Source organism: Rutilus rutilus (assembly GCF_951802725.1).
Source record: "Rutilus rutilus genome assembly, chromosome: 3".
Classification (NCBI taxonomy): Eukaryota; Metazoa; Chordata; class Actinopteri; order Cypriniformes; family Leuciscidae; genus Rutilus; species Rutilus rutilus.
Window position 1 is genome coordinate 24,439,557 of NC_140211.1, and position 17,444 is coordinate 24,457,000.

Below are 17,444 nucleotides of genomic sequence, written 5' to 3' on the forward strand. Positions count from 1 at the left end.
CGCGCTCCGCGCTGCCGCTTTAAATGAGGAGCGAGTACGGTGATCTGTCACGCCACATCAAAGAGCGCCAAAACGAAATTTAATGTTTGAATTTTGTGATCAAATAGACAGAATTTGAAAGATTACACCTTGCTTATTATCGAAAGTAACAAAACACTGAGCTTATTGCGATTAAACGTGGTTAATGTTGGTTAGGCAACAACGCTGTATTCGTTGTGTACACATAAGACATGAGGTCCAATGAGCCGGGGCAGCAGGGAGCGGGGCGGGCGTGTTCGGTACGCCATGAGAGTATCGCGATTCGTATCGTGGGTGGTGTATCACGGTTTTTCGGTTCGGTTCGAATATCGTTACACCCCTAAATCGGGCATGAATTAGCTTAAAACTCCTGTAGTCTGAGCCCGGCTTTAGGCAGTACTAAGATAGCATTCTATGAGTGCCTGTCAATTAACATTAGAGCGCCACCCTCAGGCTGAAATACGCAAGGACGTTAGACCTCTGCCAAAAGTGTGTCTGCATAAGTTCAGCGATTAGAATATAAAGCTTACAAAATGTTTATCATAAACTAGCGCTAAGACCCAATCTGCCCAACCTATATTTAAGGTCAGGAGCCGCTACTGCTTCTTACCACCAATTAACCCAGGAGAAACTACAAGCAATAATTGTCCACAATCCAACAAATGTTCTTTTTGGTTCTTTTTCTTGTGTTTTTCCTCTGCAGATGCAAAAGCACCTACATTTGCAAAACACAGATCATTGCCCATGGTGACCATTTACAATCACATAGACACGGTTGTGTACCAAACCTTTTTTCAAATTATTATGTAAATTAGGTGATACTATTAGTGGAAAATCTCTTGAAAATAACTCAATTTGGGTTGTTTTGCAATCCATCGCTGTGACAAATATGTATGAACCCAACCGTGAGTTATTTAAACCTAGCATGTTGGTTTGTTCATTTAAAGGTTGGATAGGCAATTTTGGAGAGGCTAACAATAGCAAGCAAGCTTTGAAAGCATGAGATCCCACCCTCACTTCAGAGGAATTGCCTACCCTACCTTTAACTATTATTTTTTACCTCATACATGGTTTCATGTTTCCAGATTAACTTAAATCTTGTACAAAATGTGTTTAAATACGCTACACAACCACTGTGTTTACAGTGTACAGTTATACGTTTTTATTCATTTATACAATATTACCTAGATTTAAACTTGTTTAACAAAAATTTTAGACAAACATCTAACATTTATAAGTATTCTTCTGTCGGTGTGTTGCTGAAATCTGAGCTGGTGATGTGCCGCCGTTTGACGGGGAAACTGCAAACCTCAGAGTGCTTGCTCTATATTTCTGATAGCTGAAAGATGTTGTGACTGACTCCTTATAACCTGTAAATAAACAAACAGTAGAGTTCTGAGAACATATTTTAATATCCAAAGTAATTAGATTCAGTATTATAAAAAATTTAATTGTTTATTTATGAAAAAAAAGGATTTTCCATCATGCGAAAAGACCCATGCTGACTGATGTGATAGCTGACTGACATCTCTGTATGTTTGTGTAAAATAAAATGATTAATAGCACAGTAAAGAATTTATAGATTAAATAAAATGTATACAAACCTTTATTTCAGTGAAGAAATGCACCAATTCAGTCGCTGAAAACTGATCTCTCCGGAAAAGCCCGCACTCTGTTCAAATATTAATATTCAACAATATTTTTGATCTGACTGTAATGCCACTGAATGAATACTGAACTGAGCTGGACAATTAAATTTTTTCGCAGAAATGCTTTATAGATTAAATAAACTTTACAACGGAACTGAATCAATACTGAACTGACTTCAGCTGAACAATAGCCGAAATGCATAATTTTTCCTGTTATCACTGTAAAGCTGCTTTAAAACAATCTGTATTGTATAAAACGCTATATAAATAAAGGTGACTTGACTTGTGTAACTTAACAGCTGGGTTGTTTCCATAACACTGGGTTTTTGTTGCATCGGAGGGTAGGGAAGGCGTACATTGTTTCAACAGTCAGTGAGATTGACTCAGCATATAACCTAACAGCAGGGTAACACAAAAACTCAAACATGGAAAAAAATAACCCCAAAAAGAATTACCCAACAGGCTCAACCCAGTGTCAACCCATTGTCTTTTAAAGTCATCTATGAGGAATGTAGAAATATGATAAATTACTTTTCTCTAAGCTCCAATTACACAAGCTAACTTAGACAAGGCATCCCATGGGAAAGAAAGAAATATTTCATTTAACAGCTTGGTTTTCAGTAAATGAAGATGCAAATATGAATTGGATATGATTGTTATGTATGCTGAAATGAACTGTGACATTGGGAATTAATTAAATTACATGGGAACAAATGTTCAATTGGGAATGAAGTCTGTGATCCGATTTATGTTTTTGCAGATGGGTGCACTGCACACACACTTCACACTTTTAAAATTGTGTGTATTACTACACACCGGGACCCGATGTGAGATCCACCAATCAGAGAGGTTCCCAAATCTCAATTGATTTTTTGATTGGTTAAAATAAATTAAGAATATCTGTGGGGTTTTTTTCGTGGGAGCTTGAGCTGTGGATGCTCAGGGACTGGTTCCTTCAAGAAAACCCTTTATTATGTTTTTTTTAAATATATTTTTTAATCAATTTATGAGTAAAATAAGATGTGTGTGGTATACATAACTTGACAATACTTTGATGTTTTTTTCTACAACGTAAACTGCACACACTCACACCCCAAACTGTCCTCCCTAGTTACTTATTAGAAACATACATTTTCAAATATAAACATAACAGCTTCAAAATTTGCATTATTAGTATGGGTGTGTGTAGTTTACATTGTAGATTTTTTTTTTTTAAACAACGTAAGTTCTACAACGTGAGAACAGGCTTTATTTTACTCATAAATTGAAAAACCCCTTTATAAAAACCCGTAGGTAAATCTGGAAGGAACCACTGGTGAATTAGTCTTCCTTTTTCTGACATCCTCCCTCCACCTCTCTATTTTGTTGATCCTGGAACAACATTCTTGTCCAAAATGTTTTGCCCTAACCCCATCCCTGCCACTAAACCAAACCCTACCCATAACTTATCCCCAAAACCAGAAGGAAAGGATAGGCGAATAACACTGATGTAGAAGCTTACCTGGTTGTAAGCCTAAACTTGAAAAAATATATAAAATAAAAAAAAGATGTCTCTCAAATATGATTGGTTGATTGGAATGTTGTTCCAGGATTAACAAAGATGTTGATCCAGGAACATGTTGTACTTGGTGAAATCACATTCACCGAGAAGCAGAAGAAAAAAATATACAAAAAGGCATGGTAACCATCAATAGAGATAATAGGCTAATGGAAAAATTATAGCATCTGGCTGTCTAATCCTGCTGTTTCGGGCTCTGTGACAGCACTGACCCCCAATTAGGGCTACAGATAGCAATAACAACGAAGTACTCAAATAACCCTGGATAATGGGATTATGGGTAGTTTTCTCAGTGCTAATCTCTGTCCACTAAAGTAGGAGGAGAAATTGAAACAGCAGACCTTTTATTGAGTCACTAAAGCTGTTTTGGTTATAAACTTCTTGTGTCAAGACATATTTACTCAAACTTACACTTCTACTCATTGTGATATGTTCACATTCATATGGATTGGTTTTGTAAGAAAGCATCTGCTAAGAAAGCTAATATATTCTCCTTTGGCATACTACACCTGGTGTTTGTCCTTGTGATGTTGAATTAAATAGATCACAGTCTTGACTTTGGTTGTCCATCGTATCCGATAATGACAATCCACCTCATTTGCTGTGTACTCTTTCATGACTGTACTCTTTCATGACACAAATTTTATTACATATTAGGCATGTAAAGTCTGAGTTTGTAGGGGCAGGCATGGTTGTATGCAGGGCTTGACATTAACTTTTTTCCTCACTAGCCAATGTGGCTAGTGGTTTTCCAAAGTTACTAGCGACACAGCATTTTTACTAGCCACATTTTTGTTGTGAAATTACCTGATAAAAGTGGACTATGGCGTGCTAAAATTTACTTGAACTAGATTTACAACCCTTTTAAATGTAAAACCATTGTTACATCCACCCAAATCAAGACTACATAAATATATAACAATACAGGTCATTATCATTAGCTCTGATAAGGTTGTGTGTAAAGCTCCTTTTTTAAAATAAAACCATGTATTATGTATTGCTCCACCGGCATACGACATAACTCCAGCAGGGCAGCTAGCTGTCTCTTCGATTCTTTGTTGTCGGTCACTAGCGACAATACTCATTAGGGCTGTCAAAATTGCTCAAAAATGACCTTCGAATATTCCCTCTAAAAAAAACCACATAGCTTATCTTCGAACTATTCGAACATCTGGTTGCACATTTTGTCAATGACGCGCATTACGTCAATAACAGGACAAATTAATACAAAGAGACATAACTACTTGTATAGGTAGTTTATTTAAAGGGATACTCCACTTTTTTCGGAAATAAGCTCATTTTACATCTCCCCCAGAGTTAAACAGTTGAGTTTTACCGTTTTAGAATCCATTCAGCCGAACTCCGGTTCTGACGGTACCACTTTTAGCATAGCTTAGCACAGATCATTGATTCTGATTAGTCCAGTAGCATTTCTTTCAAAATGACCAAAAAGTTTCAATATTTTTCCTATTTAAAACTTGACTCTTCTGTAGTTAAACCGTGTACTAAGATCGACGGAAAATGAAAAGTTGCGATTTTCTAGGCTGATATGGCTAGGAACTACTCTCATTCCTGCGTAATAATCAAGGAACTGTGTGTCTGTACCATGGGTGCAGCAGGCGTAATGATATGACGCAGCGCCTGAAAATAGTCCCCAGCTCGGTAACTTCTTCCAATGTGACCGGGACTAAGTTTGTCTAACCTATTAGACCTATTTTCAGGCGCTGCGTCATATCATTACGCCTGCTGCACTCATGGTACAGCCGCACAGTTCCTTGATTATTACGCCGGAATGAGAGTAGTTCCTAGTCATATAGGCTTAGAAAATCGCAACTTTTCATTTTCCGTCGATCTTAGTACACGGTTTAACTACAGAAGAGTCAAGTTTTAAATAGGAAAAATATTGAAACTCTTTGGTCATTTTGAAAGAAATGCTACTGGACTAATCAGAATCAATGATCTGTGCTAAGCTATGCTAAAAGTGGTACCGTCAGACCCGGAGTTCGGCTGAATGGATTCTAAAACGGTAAAACTCAACTGTTTAACTCTGGGGGAGATGTAAAATGAGCATATTTCCGAAAAAAGTGGAGTATCCCTTTAAGTTTAAACATATTTGACAACGTATTACCTACACGAAAACAAGTAAATCAACTAATGGCCAAGACCGCAGATCTCACTCACTCTCGCTCGCTCACTCGCAGGCACTCTTTCTCTCTCTCGCCCTCCCTCAAGCTGTGTTCACACCAAACGCGAATAGAGCGTCTGGCGCGAGTGTAAAGACGCGTTTACGCGTGTCTGGAGGTCTTGCGGCATGAATGAGGCGTCACGCGCTCTGTGCAGTTTAAATGAACAACAACAATAAGCAAATGTTGAGTGCTGATCAAGAGTTTTGTGCAAGCAATTTAAGGTCGCGACTCTTAGAAAGCAGGCTTCATTCAGTGATTGAAACAAATATTATTAACATTAATTGAAGTTTTACAGTATATAGAACCGACATTGAACGCTCCGAGCGAGCTGTGCTGTGGTAAACATGGAACTTTTCCTTGACATGAAATGGTAAATAATCAAACCAGTGGAAGCCTGCAGTGCATGAAACTGCTGTATCTACCGTATTCATGCAATATCTATTCAGTCAGTACAGTAGAAATGTTTCTGTTTAACGTTAAATAAAATGATCCCTCAGGCAGCGCGCCCACTCGCAAAGCAGACAGCCGCGCCTCTGCTACCGCGGGCATTTTTCCACATTCGAATATTAATTTTCACCTTCGAAATTCTGTTTTTTAAAACTATTCGAATATATATTCGAATTTAGAATATTCATTGACAGCCCTATGGGATTTGTAGTGTCGTAGTTTTACACTTATTTCAGATGCCTTTTGAAAAGACTACAATTATTCAACCCGCCAAAGTGGCTAGTTGGAGTGACTGCGTTACCCGCCACGAGCAAAATCCACCCGCATTTGGCGGGTTGGCGGGTGTTAATGTCAAGCCCTGGTTGTATGTCTCCGTAGTCTTTTTTGTTGTTTCCTTATATTTCTCTCAGATTCCAGCTGCACTATTCCTGTGTGGCAGAGCTGCTTCCAGGTGGTTCGGTTTGCTGCTAATTCTTCCAGGCATGATGGATTAATTTGACACTTTCCTAGTGATGTTTTTAGTTGGTCTTTGTACCGCTTTTTCTGACCCCCTGCAGAACGGCGGCCCTGATGGAGCTGACCATAAAGGATTTGTCGTGGAAGACGATCTTGAGGCAGCCTAATAACATGCCCAAGCAAGCGTAGTTAATGTTCAGTGACTGTTGCCGCCATACTCTTGCAGTTTGTTCTAGCAAGCACTTCAGAACGTGGTACATGGTCATAGCATGTGATCCCCAAGATTTGCTGCAAGCACCTTAAATGTAAACGCTCCAGCAACCTTAGGTGATGGCTGCATATGACCCAGGCTTGACAGCTGTAAAGAAGAGTGGTGATGCAGACAGCTTTATAGATGGTAACTTTAGTGCACAATTGAATGTGCTTATTTTGAAAGACCTTGCATCAAAGTTTGCCAAAGGCTGCGGAGGCTTGCCTTATCCGATTTTTTTATTTTGTAATCGAAATTGCAGTCCTCTGATACAATGCTGCCAAGATACTTAAAGGATGGCACTATTGTAAGTGGTTGTTGTTCTATGATAAAAATAGGCATAGTAGGTGGAGCCTCCATTGGCATATCACTTCAGTTTTGTTGGTATTAACTAACAAGCCCAATCTGCTATAGGTCTTCACAGCAGCAGCAAGGATAATTTGCAGGTCTTCTGGGGTATGTGCCACGAGCATGCAGTTATCAGCATACTGCAGCTCAAGGGCCCGCATAGCTGAGATCTTGGTGGCGGCCTGGAACCTTTGCATATTAAAGAGGTTTCCATCCAACCTGAAGTCAACTGTGATCCCATTACTGCTTTCAAGCTTATCACGCAGAAGCTTTGTGACACATAGGAGGTAGATGTTAAAAAGTACTTAAAGTTAAAAAGATTTTTGTCAAAAGGCCAAATTTTGTCAAGATGTCCCAGAGCAGCTCTCGGTTCACAGTGTCGAATGCTTTGGAGAGATCGACAAATGGCACGAAGAGGTCCTGATGTTGTTCACAGCATTTTTCTTAAAGCTGTCTCACAGTGAAAATCATGTCCACAGTACACCGATTCTTTCTGAAACCACACTGTGACTCTGGCAACAAATGTTCGGTTAGGTTTTCCACCAGCTTACATAGCATGATTTTTGCCAGGACCTTACCTGCGACAGCTAGCAGCGATATAGTGATAAAGTGACGGACCCAATGACAGGTCCGTCATTGGGTCCGTCACTTTATCACTATATCGCTGAAGAACCCCAGCATAACTGCACATTAAATACTAACAAGTATCCCCACTTTTCTCAAAAACCGAAAATAACTAAATAATAAAATAATAATTAATTGGTCAGAGCAAAATCAACAAGCAGCAACATCTTTTTTGTGTGTGTGTGAAGGCTCCTATATGTGCAGTTTATTGTAATAAAGTCAATTTCAGCATTTAGTTTGAATGTTATGTTATATTTTAGCTAGAACTTCACATGATTCTCTCAAGAAATTGTTTCAGACCTATACCCACAAAAAAATAAAGTGAAAGCTGTTCTCTTCAAGTTCTTGGACTCTCTTGCTGCCTGTTGTAGTCATTTCAGTACATTGCAGACTGAATTTCTTTTTTTACTACACAATGGATCATGCGAGATAGCGATCACTCCTTTTCATGGTAGTTATAATTGACCGACATGAAAGCCCACAAATCCATGTTCTGAAACAATATGGCAAGCCGTTTTAACATTTAATCATTTAAACCGACTAGTCTCTATTTTCATGCTACTAGTACTTATTTTTTAGATACTAGTATCTATTCCATTAAGTACTAGTACTTATTCATTAGCTACTAGTGCTTATTCTTTAGGTACTAGTGCCTATTCTTTAGATACTAGTGCTTATTCTTTAGATACTAGTACTTATTCAATAGATACTAGTACTTATTCATTAGATACTAGTACTTATTCATTAGATACTAGTACCTATTAAATAGATACTAGTACTTATTCATTAGATACTAGTACTTATTCATTAGATACTAGTTCTTATTTATTAGATACTAGTACTTATTCATTAGTTACTAGTACTTATTATTAGATACTAGTAGTTATTCATTAGATACTAGTACCTATTAAATAGATACTAGTACTTATTCATTAGATACTAGTACTTATTCCAATAGTGACTAGTAACTTTTCTTTTGTTACTAGTAACAAAAATTTTTTTTTTGCCATTGACTTCTATGGGGATCTGTCATTCAGATATCAACTATTCAGTTCTGACTAGTATGTATTCCAATTGTGACTAGTACATATATATTAGATACTAGTAGTTATTTATTAGGTACTAGTACTTATTTTTTAGATACTAGTACCTATTACTAGATACTAGTATGTATTCAATAAATACTAGTACTAAGTCATTAGATACTAGTACCTCTTAAATAGATACTAGTACCTATTAAATAGATACTAGTACTTATTCATTAGATACTAGTACTTATTCAATAGATACTAGTACTTATTCATTAGATACTAGTACTTATTCATTAGATACTAGTACCTATTAATTAGATACTAGTACTTATAAATTAGCTACTAGTACTTATTGAATAGATACTAGTAACTATTTATTAGATACTAGTATTTATTCCAAATGTTACTAGTAAGATTTTGGATTTTACTAGTAAGATTTTTAATTGAACTATCCAGTGGCCGTTCTGACTAGTCAAAACATAAGACGAGTAAAAAAGCAGTTGTGACTAGTAAAATAAAAAATCTTACTAGTAACATTCGGAATAAATACTAGTATCTAATAAATAGGTACTAGTATCTATTGAATAAGTACTAGTAGCTAATTTATAAGTACTAGTATCTAATTAATAGGTACTAGTATCTAATGAATAAGTACTAGTATCTAATGAATAAGTACTAGTATCTATTGAATAAGTACTAGTATCTAATGAATAAGTACTAGTGTTTATTGAATACATACTAGTATCTAGTAATAGTTACTAGTATCTAAAAAATAAGTACTAGTACCTAATAAATAACTACTAGTATCTAATATGTACTAGTCACAATTGGAATACATACTAGTCAGAACTGAATAGTTGATATCTGAATGACAGATCCCCATAGAAGTCAATGGCAAATTTTTTTATTTGTTACTAGTAACAAAATAATAGTTACTAGTCACTATTGGAATAAGTACTAGTATCTAATGAATAAGTACTAGTATCTATTTAATAGGTACTAGTATCTAATGAATAAGTACTAGTATCTATTCAATAGGTACTAGTATCTAATGAATAAGTACTAGTATCTAATAATAAGTACTAGTAACTAATGAATAAGTACTAGTATCTAATAAATAAGAACTAGTATCTATTGAATAAGTACTAGTATCTAATGAATAAGTACTAGTATCTATTTAATAGGTACTAGTATCTAATGAATAAGTACTAGTATCTAATGAATAAGTACTAGTATCTAAAGAATAGGCACTAGTACCTAAAGAATAAGCACTAGTAGCTAATGAATAAGTACTAGTACTTAATGGAATAGAAACTAGTATCTAAAAAATAAGTACTAGTAGCATGAAAATAGAGACTAGTCGGTTAAAATGATTAAATGTTAAAACGGCTTGCCATAGAAACAACATTTTCCCCATAATACCCATGAATAGATGACTACATCATCTTCTATAAAAGGATCCAAGTCTGCTGATTTGTTGCTATAGATACAGATCTCAGATTTGAAGTTGTGCTCTAACACCAATCTTTCTCACATTAAAAGGTCGAATTCACCTCAGCATAAAAATAACTGTATTGAGGTCTACTGCATTTTGTATGAGAGATCCCAACATAGGTTAGGATAATCTTACTTTCAACAATGATTAAAAGCGTTATTATAATTCCCTTCTGACCCCAGCCACCCCATAACACCCTGCTTGGTCGCCACTGGATACAAGAGACCACTCTGGAGTGTCTTGGCTATTATGGACCATTATCTTAAGTAAGGAGCTAAAACCACAGATGCAATGGTTGCATGACATGCATGAATTTGTCAGTTTTAATCAAGCAGTGCATTTAAAATATCGGATTTGAAAGTCAATATGTCTGAAATGCTAAGGCTGTGCATTATTAATGTTCTTGAAGGGTTATACAGGTTAGGGTTATACAGCCACATTATACAGTTTTTAGATATAATTATATAATCACAGCTAAAAAAATACATGAATGTCACTGCATTATTTAACAAAATATCAAACAAGTGGTATTTTGGAAAAACAAGCTGAGATGTGCAGGTGAAAGTTTGTTTACTTTTCTGTCTTATCTTTGGTGGGTCTGTAGGCCTATGTTCCATCTCTATGTATACAGTTTTTTAAATGTGATTTAAATATATCCACTAATTTGTTTAATTGATTAGGGGAATCTAATATTAAAAACTCATGGGGCCGTATGCACCAAAAAAAAAAAAGTTTTATCTTACCACTAGTCTAGGAGTTCTCCTAAGAGCTCCTAAGAGTTTTGGCCTAAACCCAGTCACTTTTTATGAGTTCTCTTTTAATTTACACACAGTAGTTTGTAGAGAAGCATAGCAGGCAGACAGTGGGAAGGACAAATATATAATGATAGAAATGTATACGTGTGTGTGTGTGTGTGTGTGTGTGTTTTACCAAGTATTGTGTAGGCTATAAAATAAATTTTGTATTATGAATAACAATCAAGTATTACACCTACAGCTAATTCTAATCAGTTTCTGTTCTCTTCAGTTTCTCAATTTAATTAATTAGTGGATATATTTAAACCACAAAATACTGTACAGATAGAGCGATGGATACAGAACCACCAAAGATAAGACAAAAAAGATAAACCTGACTGTTTAAATCTAAGAAAACACCTTTTAAATTGATACATTTTTAAAAGTTCAATGTAATTGTAATATTTCAGTATATTTACTCAGTTGCAACTCAGATTGACAACAGCAGCCATGCTTCGGATCGTTTCTCTTATGGCGGGCGTACACGGTGCGAGTTCGGACACTCGGGAGGTCGTGAGATATTGCACACGTTGCGTAGTCATAGTCAACTGATAATCGTGTCAAAGCAGCTGGTAGTGGTACATGGCACGACTGTCCTGCACGAATTGTAATCACGTGAGCTTCCGCGCTTAACACAGAGACCGTCATTGTATTGCATGCAGGCAATGTTTCAGATAGAAAAATGACAGAAATGTGTGTGCAAATGATTTGTTGAAAAGCAGAGAACAGTAGCCATTCCTTTCAACATAAAAACTTGAGAGAGAGAGAGAGAGAGAGAGAGAAAAGTGTGTGTGTGTGTATGTGTGTGTGAGACAGTATGCGCACGCTGTATGGTTGCTGCCACTGAGGTATAGCCCCATCGACGTTGTGTATGATTTGGAGGACAGCTGGTGAAAATCGGGCCGACTCCCCGAGTTTTTTAAACATGTTTAAAAATGATCGGGAGGTCGGGAGGTGCTCGGCTCGGCTCGTAATTCCTCTCACACGCTGCGAGCCGCGACCATGCGAGCATCACCGATTCCACTCGATTTCTCCCGAGTGAAAAAAATCATCTGCGAGCTCGTAAAAACAGCAAAAATCGCACCGTGTACGCCCGGTTTTAGGGATTTAGAAGTCCGCAGGAGGACTTTGCTGTCCTATGTTTTAGGAGCTCTTTTAGCATTAAAATGCTTTGTGACTTACTTTTAGATTATACATTTACTAAAATTAATAGCGACAGAGCCCTCATTTTTAAGAATTGCCCCTACATTTCCACATTAGGAGCAACATTTAGCCTTAAGATTGTTTGTGAACATGGCCCCTGGCTAGGGACTCTTAGGAAGACTCCTAGTGGTAAGATAAAATTATTTGTGAATACAGACCCTGGCGTGCACCTGTGAATTGGGGTATTGATAGCAGATTCTAGACGGGACGGCGTCACAGTATTGTATGTATTAGCAACTGGAGGCAGCACAAAAATAGTGTACTGGCAACAAGAAATTGTTCAAAATATTGTATTGACAACTGGAGATTGTCTGAATTGTCACAAGTGAGTTAGTGTTCGTAAAGTTGTTCAACACTTTCTGGTTGTCAAACGTAGCAAAACGTGTAATTCCTCACAATAACTGTAGAGTAGACATGTGGTTACTCTCTGCTAGAGCTCTAGTTCAGTGAAAAGTGCCAGCATTATTTGTTTGCAGATGCTACATGGTGTTGTATTTTGTCATCAATGCAATACAATCCATACATTTGCGGCTAAGTGTCCAAATTCATCTAAATCAATCTGCTTAAATTACACTGCAATTACTTACTGATTTAAGAGTGTCAGATTGCCAGAAGTTAATGTGAATAACGGGGACCTATTATGCCCCTTTTTACAAGATGTAATATAAGGCTCAGGTGTCCAGAATGTGTATGTGAAGTAAATTCTTTAATGAAAGGAAAAACTTGCTGTTTTCAAGCATGTATTTTTAAATGCAAATGAGCAACTGGTCACTACCTGCTTTCCAGAAGAGGGCGAAGCCTACTCAGCTCTGACAGTTTAAACTTCTGATATATGGTTTTCTGAGCGCACATATCCGAAGCATGCGCACAGAGACCTGGACGTCAGATGGCGCGTCCTTTGAGTATTAAACTAAGTTCTCTTTCACGTCTTATTGCATTTAAACTGTCAAATACACACAATGCTATTGTTCACATAAACACAGTCGGTTATGTCTGTGAACGTAAACAGCAAGTAAAGAAATCGCATGTGTATATATTACAGTAGATGTGTATTAAAGTCCGCGTGAACCGGAAGTTGCAAACGACTTTTCTCCAGTGCTGTGACGTATTTCCCAGTGAAAAGGAATATTGAACAGAGGGCAGGGTTTTACTCTAGCGCTCCTCCTCTCCATCTCTCGCTCATTACAGACTAACGATTTGAGGGGAGTGGTTAAGCGTTTCCCAAACCAAGCCGTCAAACCTACGTCATCAGAGAAGGTCCTCCAAGGCAGAGGGGAGGGGCATTTTCAGATTTTGATTAAAGATTACGAAGCCAAAAAAATGTTTTCTGTGTTTTAACTTGCACGGATTAATTGTTCACCACAAGACTAGTAATATGCGCTAACAAAGTAAATAGGGTCCATTTTGATTTCATGCCGACTTTAAAGTGAAAGCAGTGTAATATACTGTACCTACTGCTATATATGCTGTTAAAATGAATCAAACAACAAAAGAAAAACAGAAAATCACTCACTGTTCTTGATTGAATAACGTTTGCAGCTTTAATAAGAAGGCATTTCTTGCTTGAATGCTGCTGTTAAATGCTCTGGGAAGATAAACATGGCGGACTGTGTACAGCTCACTCAGGGCGGGGTCTATGCTTACAGGGCAGAGTCCGTCAGCAGTCATGGGCAGGGCCTGTGCAATGTGACGTCACATTACATAAACTGCAAATGGCTTATTCTGAGACACTGCTTGATTAATGGGGATAAAATGGAGGATTTTTACCATTATAGTGTGGTTGTGTACACACACTGCCGACACATTTATGTTCAAACACCATGTAAGAGTGAATTCTGCATAATATGTCCCCTTTACAATTATATATTATATGTGTTGTAGTTTATTTAAAAATGTACTATATCATCCATGAAGGTTTATGAGGTCTGTCATGCACCAGAGGTCTGTCATCCACTAGCTTTCATACCCATGCATGAATTTTCACAATTACTGTGGTAATATCATGCCAGCTTGCCATCAAATCTGGTAAAAATCGTACAAAACCCAGTTTCACAGACCATAATATTAATAAATGTTGTCACACCAGGAAAAGAACACATATCCAGGAAAATAACACATATCCACAAAACAAATCTCTTACCTTTCGCTTTGACCGTTCAGACTTCTTGGACATATTTTTCATTTTTTTATGAAGATGATATAATACCTGGAATAAAAAAGCCACATTAATGCCTAAGAGTGTATACCATTACTCATCCACCATTAAACAGGTATGACAAAAACAGTAGTGTGACATTTACACATAATAAATACATTGATTACATTAAATGCATGAGTAAACAATCTAACTCACAATAAATGTGATAAAAGTAGTCTAATGTTTAGTGGCATTCAGCAAATAAAAGCCATACACTTCATGGAATGCTGATCTCCATACTCATAATGTAAATGTTTAAAGAGCGCATGAAATCTGTTGAAAGGAATAGCTTTCTATCCTGTGTTGACATTTACTTTATTGAAAAGATTGTTTTGGAAAAAAATCTCATATCTAAAGAAAATAGCTCATAGTCTTTGAATTATTATTTACTACTTGTTAAGCCCCTTTCACACATTGATCCCAGAACATTGCCATAGAATTGCTAGAGTGCCTTCTGTGTGAAAGCAAACGCGTCCCGGGATTGATTCCGGGATCAATCCTGGGATGGGGACCAACTAATATTGCTGGGATCAGTCCCGATACGTGTCCTGTGTGAACAAAAGTCAAGTCACCTTCATTTATATAGCGCTTTTAACAATATGAATTGTTTCAAAGCAGCTTTACAGTGTAACAGAGATTGTTTTGGCTTTACAGCAGCTAAAGTTATTGTCCAGCTAAAGTTAGTTTTGATTGATTCACTTCCGTTGCAAAGATCATTAGTTATTAACTAAGGGGCCGCTAACACGACACCGTTTTAACAGAAAACCCTCAGCGTGTTCCGGCCACCCAAAACAGTGCCTTGTGGCTCGAGAACGCACTCACATAAATAGGTTCCAAGGTGCAAATGATTATCAGTTATCTCTGCGCAAACCTCTGGTAACTGACATCTCACACATGCGCATCATGTGTTCAGTTCATAGGTATGCGCGTTTGAATATATATGTGCGCAGGCGTGTAGTCCTTCTGTAGTCCTTCTTTACAAATCATCCCTCAACAAACTACTTGTCATAATTCCACAATTACTGTACTGTTATTGAAAAAATCTCGGTTACGTATGGCAACCCTCGTTCCCCGAGGAGGGAACAGAAATGTACGTCAGAAGTGATTCTGATAAATTGGGATCTCGGTCGAGAGCCTATCCACTTCGACTGTAACTAAACGAGCCAATGCACATTGGCATGCGATAATTGCACCAGCTGCTGTGCATCGCGGCACAAGCATATAATGAGCGACAGGTGCATCATATCCTTGTTATTTTGCTGACGAGCCGGACTTGTGACTCGGCCGTACAAGGGAAGCTCAGCAACTGTGGCGAGGGGACGTACGCCTCCGTTCCCTCCTTGGGCAGTTTTGGGAAGAAAGTAGGAGCTCTAAGCAGAGAAGGTCAGTCACTGCTGTTCCGTAAGACCCACTCAGTGTGACTTATTGTATAACGCTGGGAAAGCGTGCCCTCGAGGGAAAGACATGGGCTCAGAGGAGCTCAGACAGAGGAGCTGATCGTGGAGGAATACACATATGGGGTCGCCGCAGGGACTACATATGGACATCCAGCCTAGCACAGGTTCCACAATGCATACGAGTATAGGCCTGGCGTCAGACACTCTGCAACGTCTGACTGCCGTAGGGGTGACGGAGGAACTCAACAGGGTTATCCATTTCTGGGGAACACTACTGGAGCAAATAGACGCATGTATCCGGCCCAGCGGTGGCGTTGCAAGCCGACACTAAGAACGGGTCCTTTGCACTACTGGCCTCCTATACAGGAAGATACCGGCTCTACACGCAGGCTATAGAAACTAGCGAACGTGTTAGGTGTTGCCCAGCCCGCAGCTCTACATATATCTGTCAGCAAGGCGCCAAGGAGGAAGCAACACTTCTTGTTGAGTGTGCTCGCAACTCGAAAGTGCAAAGCATGTCTTGGGACTGATATGCCAAAACAATAGCAACAACTATCCAGTGGGCTAACCTGCTTGGAGACAGCCTTTCCCTTCTGCTGGCCTCCGTAACAGACGAAGAGCTGATCTGAGGTCCTGAAGCTTTGCGATCTGTCCATGTATAACCGCAAGGAGTGGACGGGACAGAGAAAAGCTAGCGCTGGGTCTGCCTCCTCCGAAGGCGGCGCTTGCAGGTTCACTACATGGTCCCTGAAGGGAGCAACGTGAGAGTTGGCTGCCCTAAATTCTAGGCACGATTCGTCAACCGAAAATGCTTGCAGGTCCCCTACCCTCTTGATGGAAGCCAGAGCAGTCAGGAGCACTATCTTTAGTGACAGGATCTTTAGTGGCGGATTCAGTCTCCTCGCTCCCCGCAGGAACCTGTCGATCAAGTCATGCTTTCCCAACTACTTACCTTCAACTGCATCGTGATGTGCAGCGATAGCGCCAACATACACTTTGAGGGTGGAGGGAGACAGCCTTCACTTCAACCCATCTACAGGAAAGAAAGCACGACTTTGATCGGATATCCTTGGGGGTCTTCCCGGTGGGAAGAACACCATTCAACAAACAGGTTCCACTTCAGGGCATAGAGGCACCTCGTTGAGGGGGCTCTAGCAGAAGTGATGGTGTCTACCACCATCTGGGGTAGGCTACCTAGTCCAGAGGTCTGGACGCAGGTGCCATAGACTGCCCCGTCTCTGAGAAAGCAGGTCCTTCCTCAGAGGAATGGGCCAAGAAGGGGCTGTCAGAAGGAGCATAAGTTCTGGGAACCAGGTCTGGTTGGGCCATTACGGCGCAACTAACAAGACCTGCTCCTCATCCTCCCTGACTTTGCACAGTGTTTGTGCGAGAAGGCTCACTGGGGGAAACGCAAACTTGCGTAGGCCCCCGGGGCCAGCTGTGCACCAGTGCATCCATGCTGAGGGTCCCCTCGGTCAGGGAATAAAACAACTGGCAATGGGTCGAGTCCAGAGAGGCAAACAGATCTATCTGAGCGGCTCCGAAGAAGTCCCATATCAGCTGGACAACCTGGAAATGGAGACGCCACTCTCCCTGAAGTGTAAGCTGTCATGAGAGCTCGTCGGCTGCACGGTTGAACACGCCAGGGATGTGAATGGCACAAAGCGACCTCAGATGCTTCTGACTCCACAGGAGGAGATGGTGGGCAAGTTGCGACATGCGGCGGGAGCGTAGACCACCTTGACGGTTGATGTACGCAACGGTCGCAGAGCTGTCCTTAAGGACAAGTAC

General features: G+C 39.1%; 1 protein-coding gene across 1 annotated transcript in view; it reads right to left on the reverse strand.

Annotated features, from left to right (window-relative positions):
* The window catches only part of galr1b (galanin receptor 1b), a 60,344-nt gene that overhangs the window by 34,750 nt on the left and 8,150 nt on the right, over positions 1-17,444 (reverse strand). Inside the window, exon 2 of the mRNA XM_084403893.1 lies at positions 14,200-14,265. Coding sequence (XP_084260019.1) covers positions 14,200-14,265 — 66 coding nt within the window. The remainder of the gene's footprint in view (positions 1-14,199; positions 14,266-17,444) is intronic.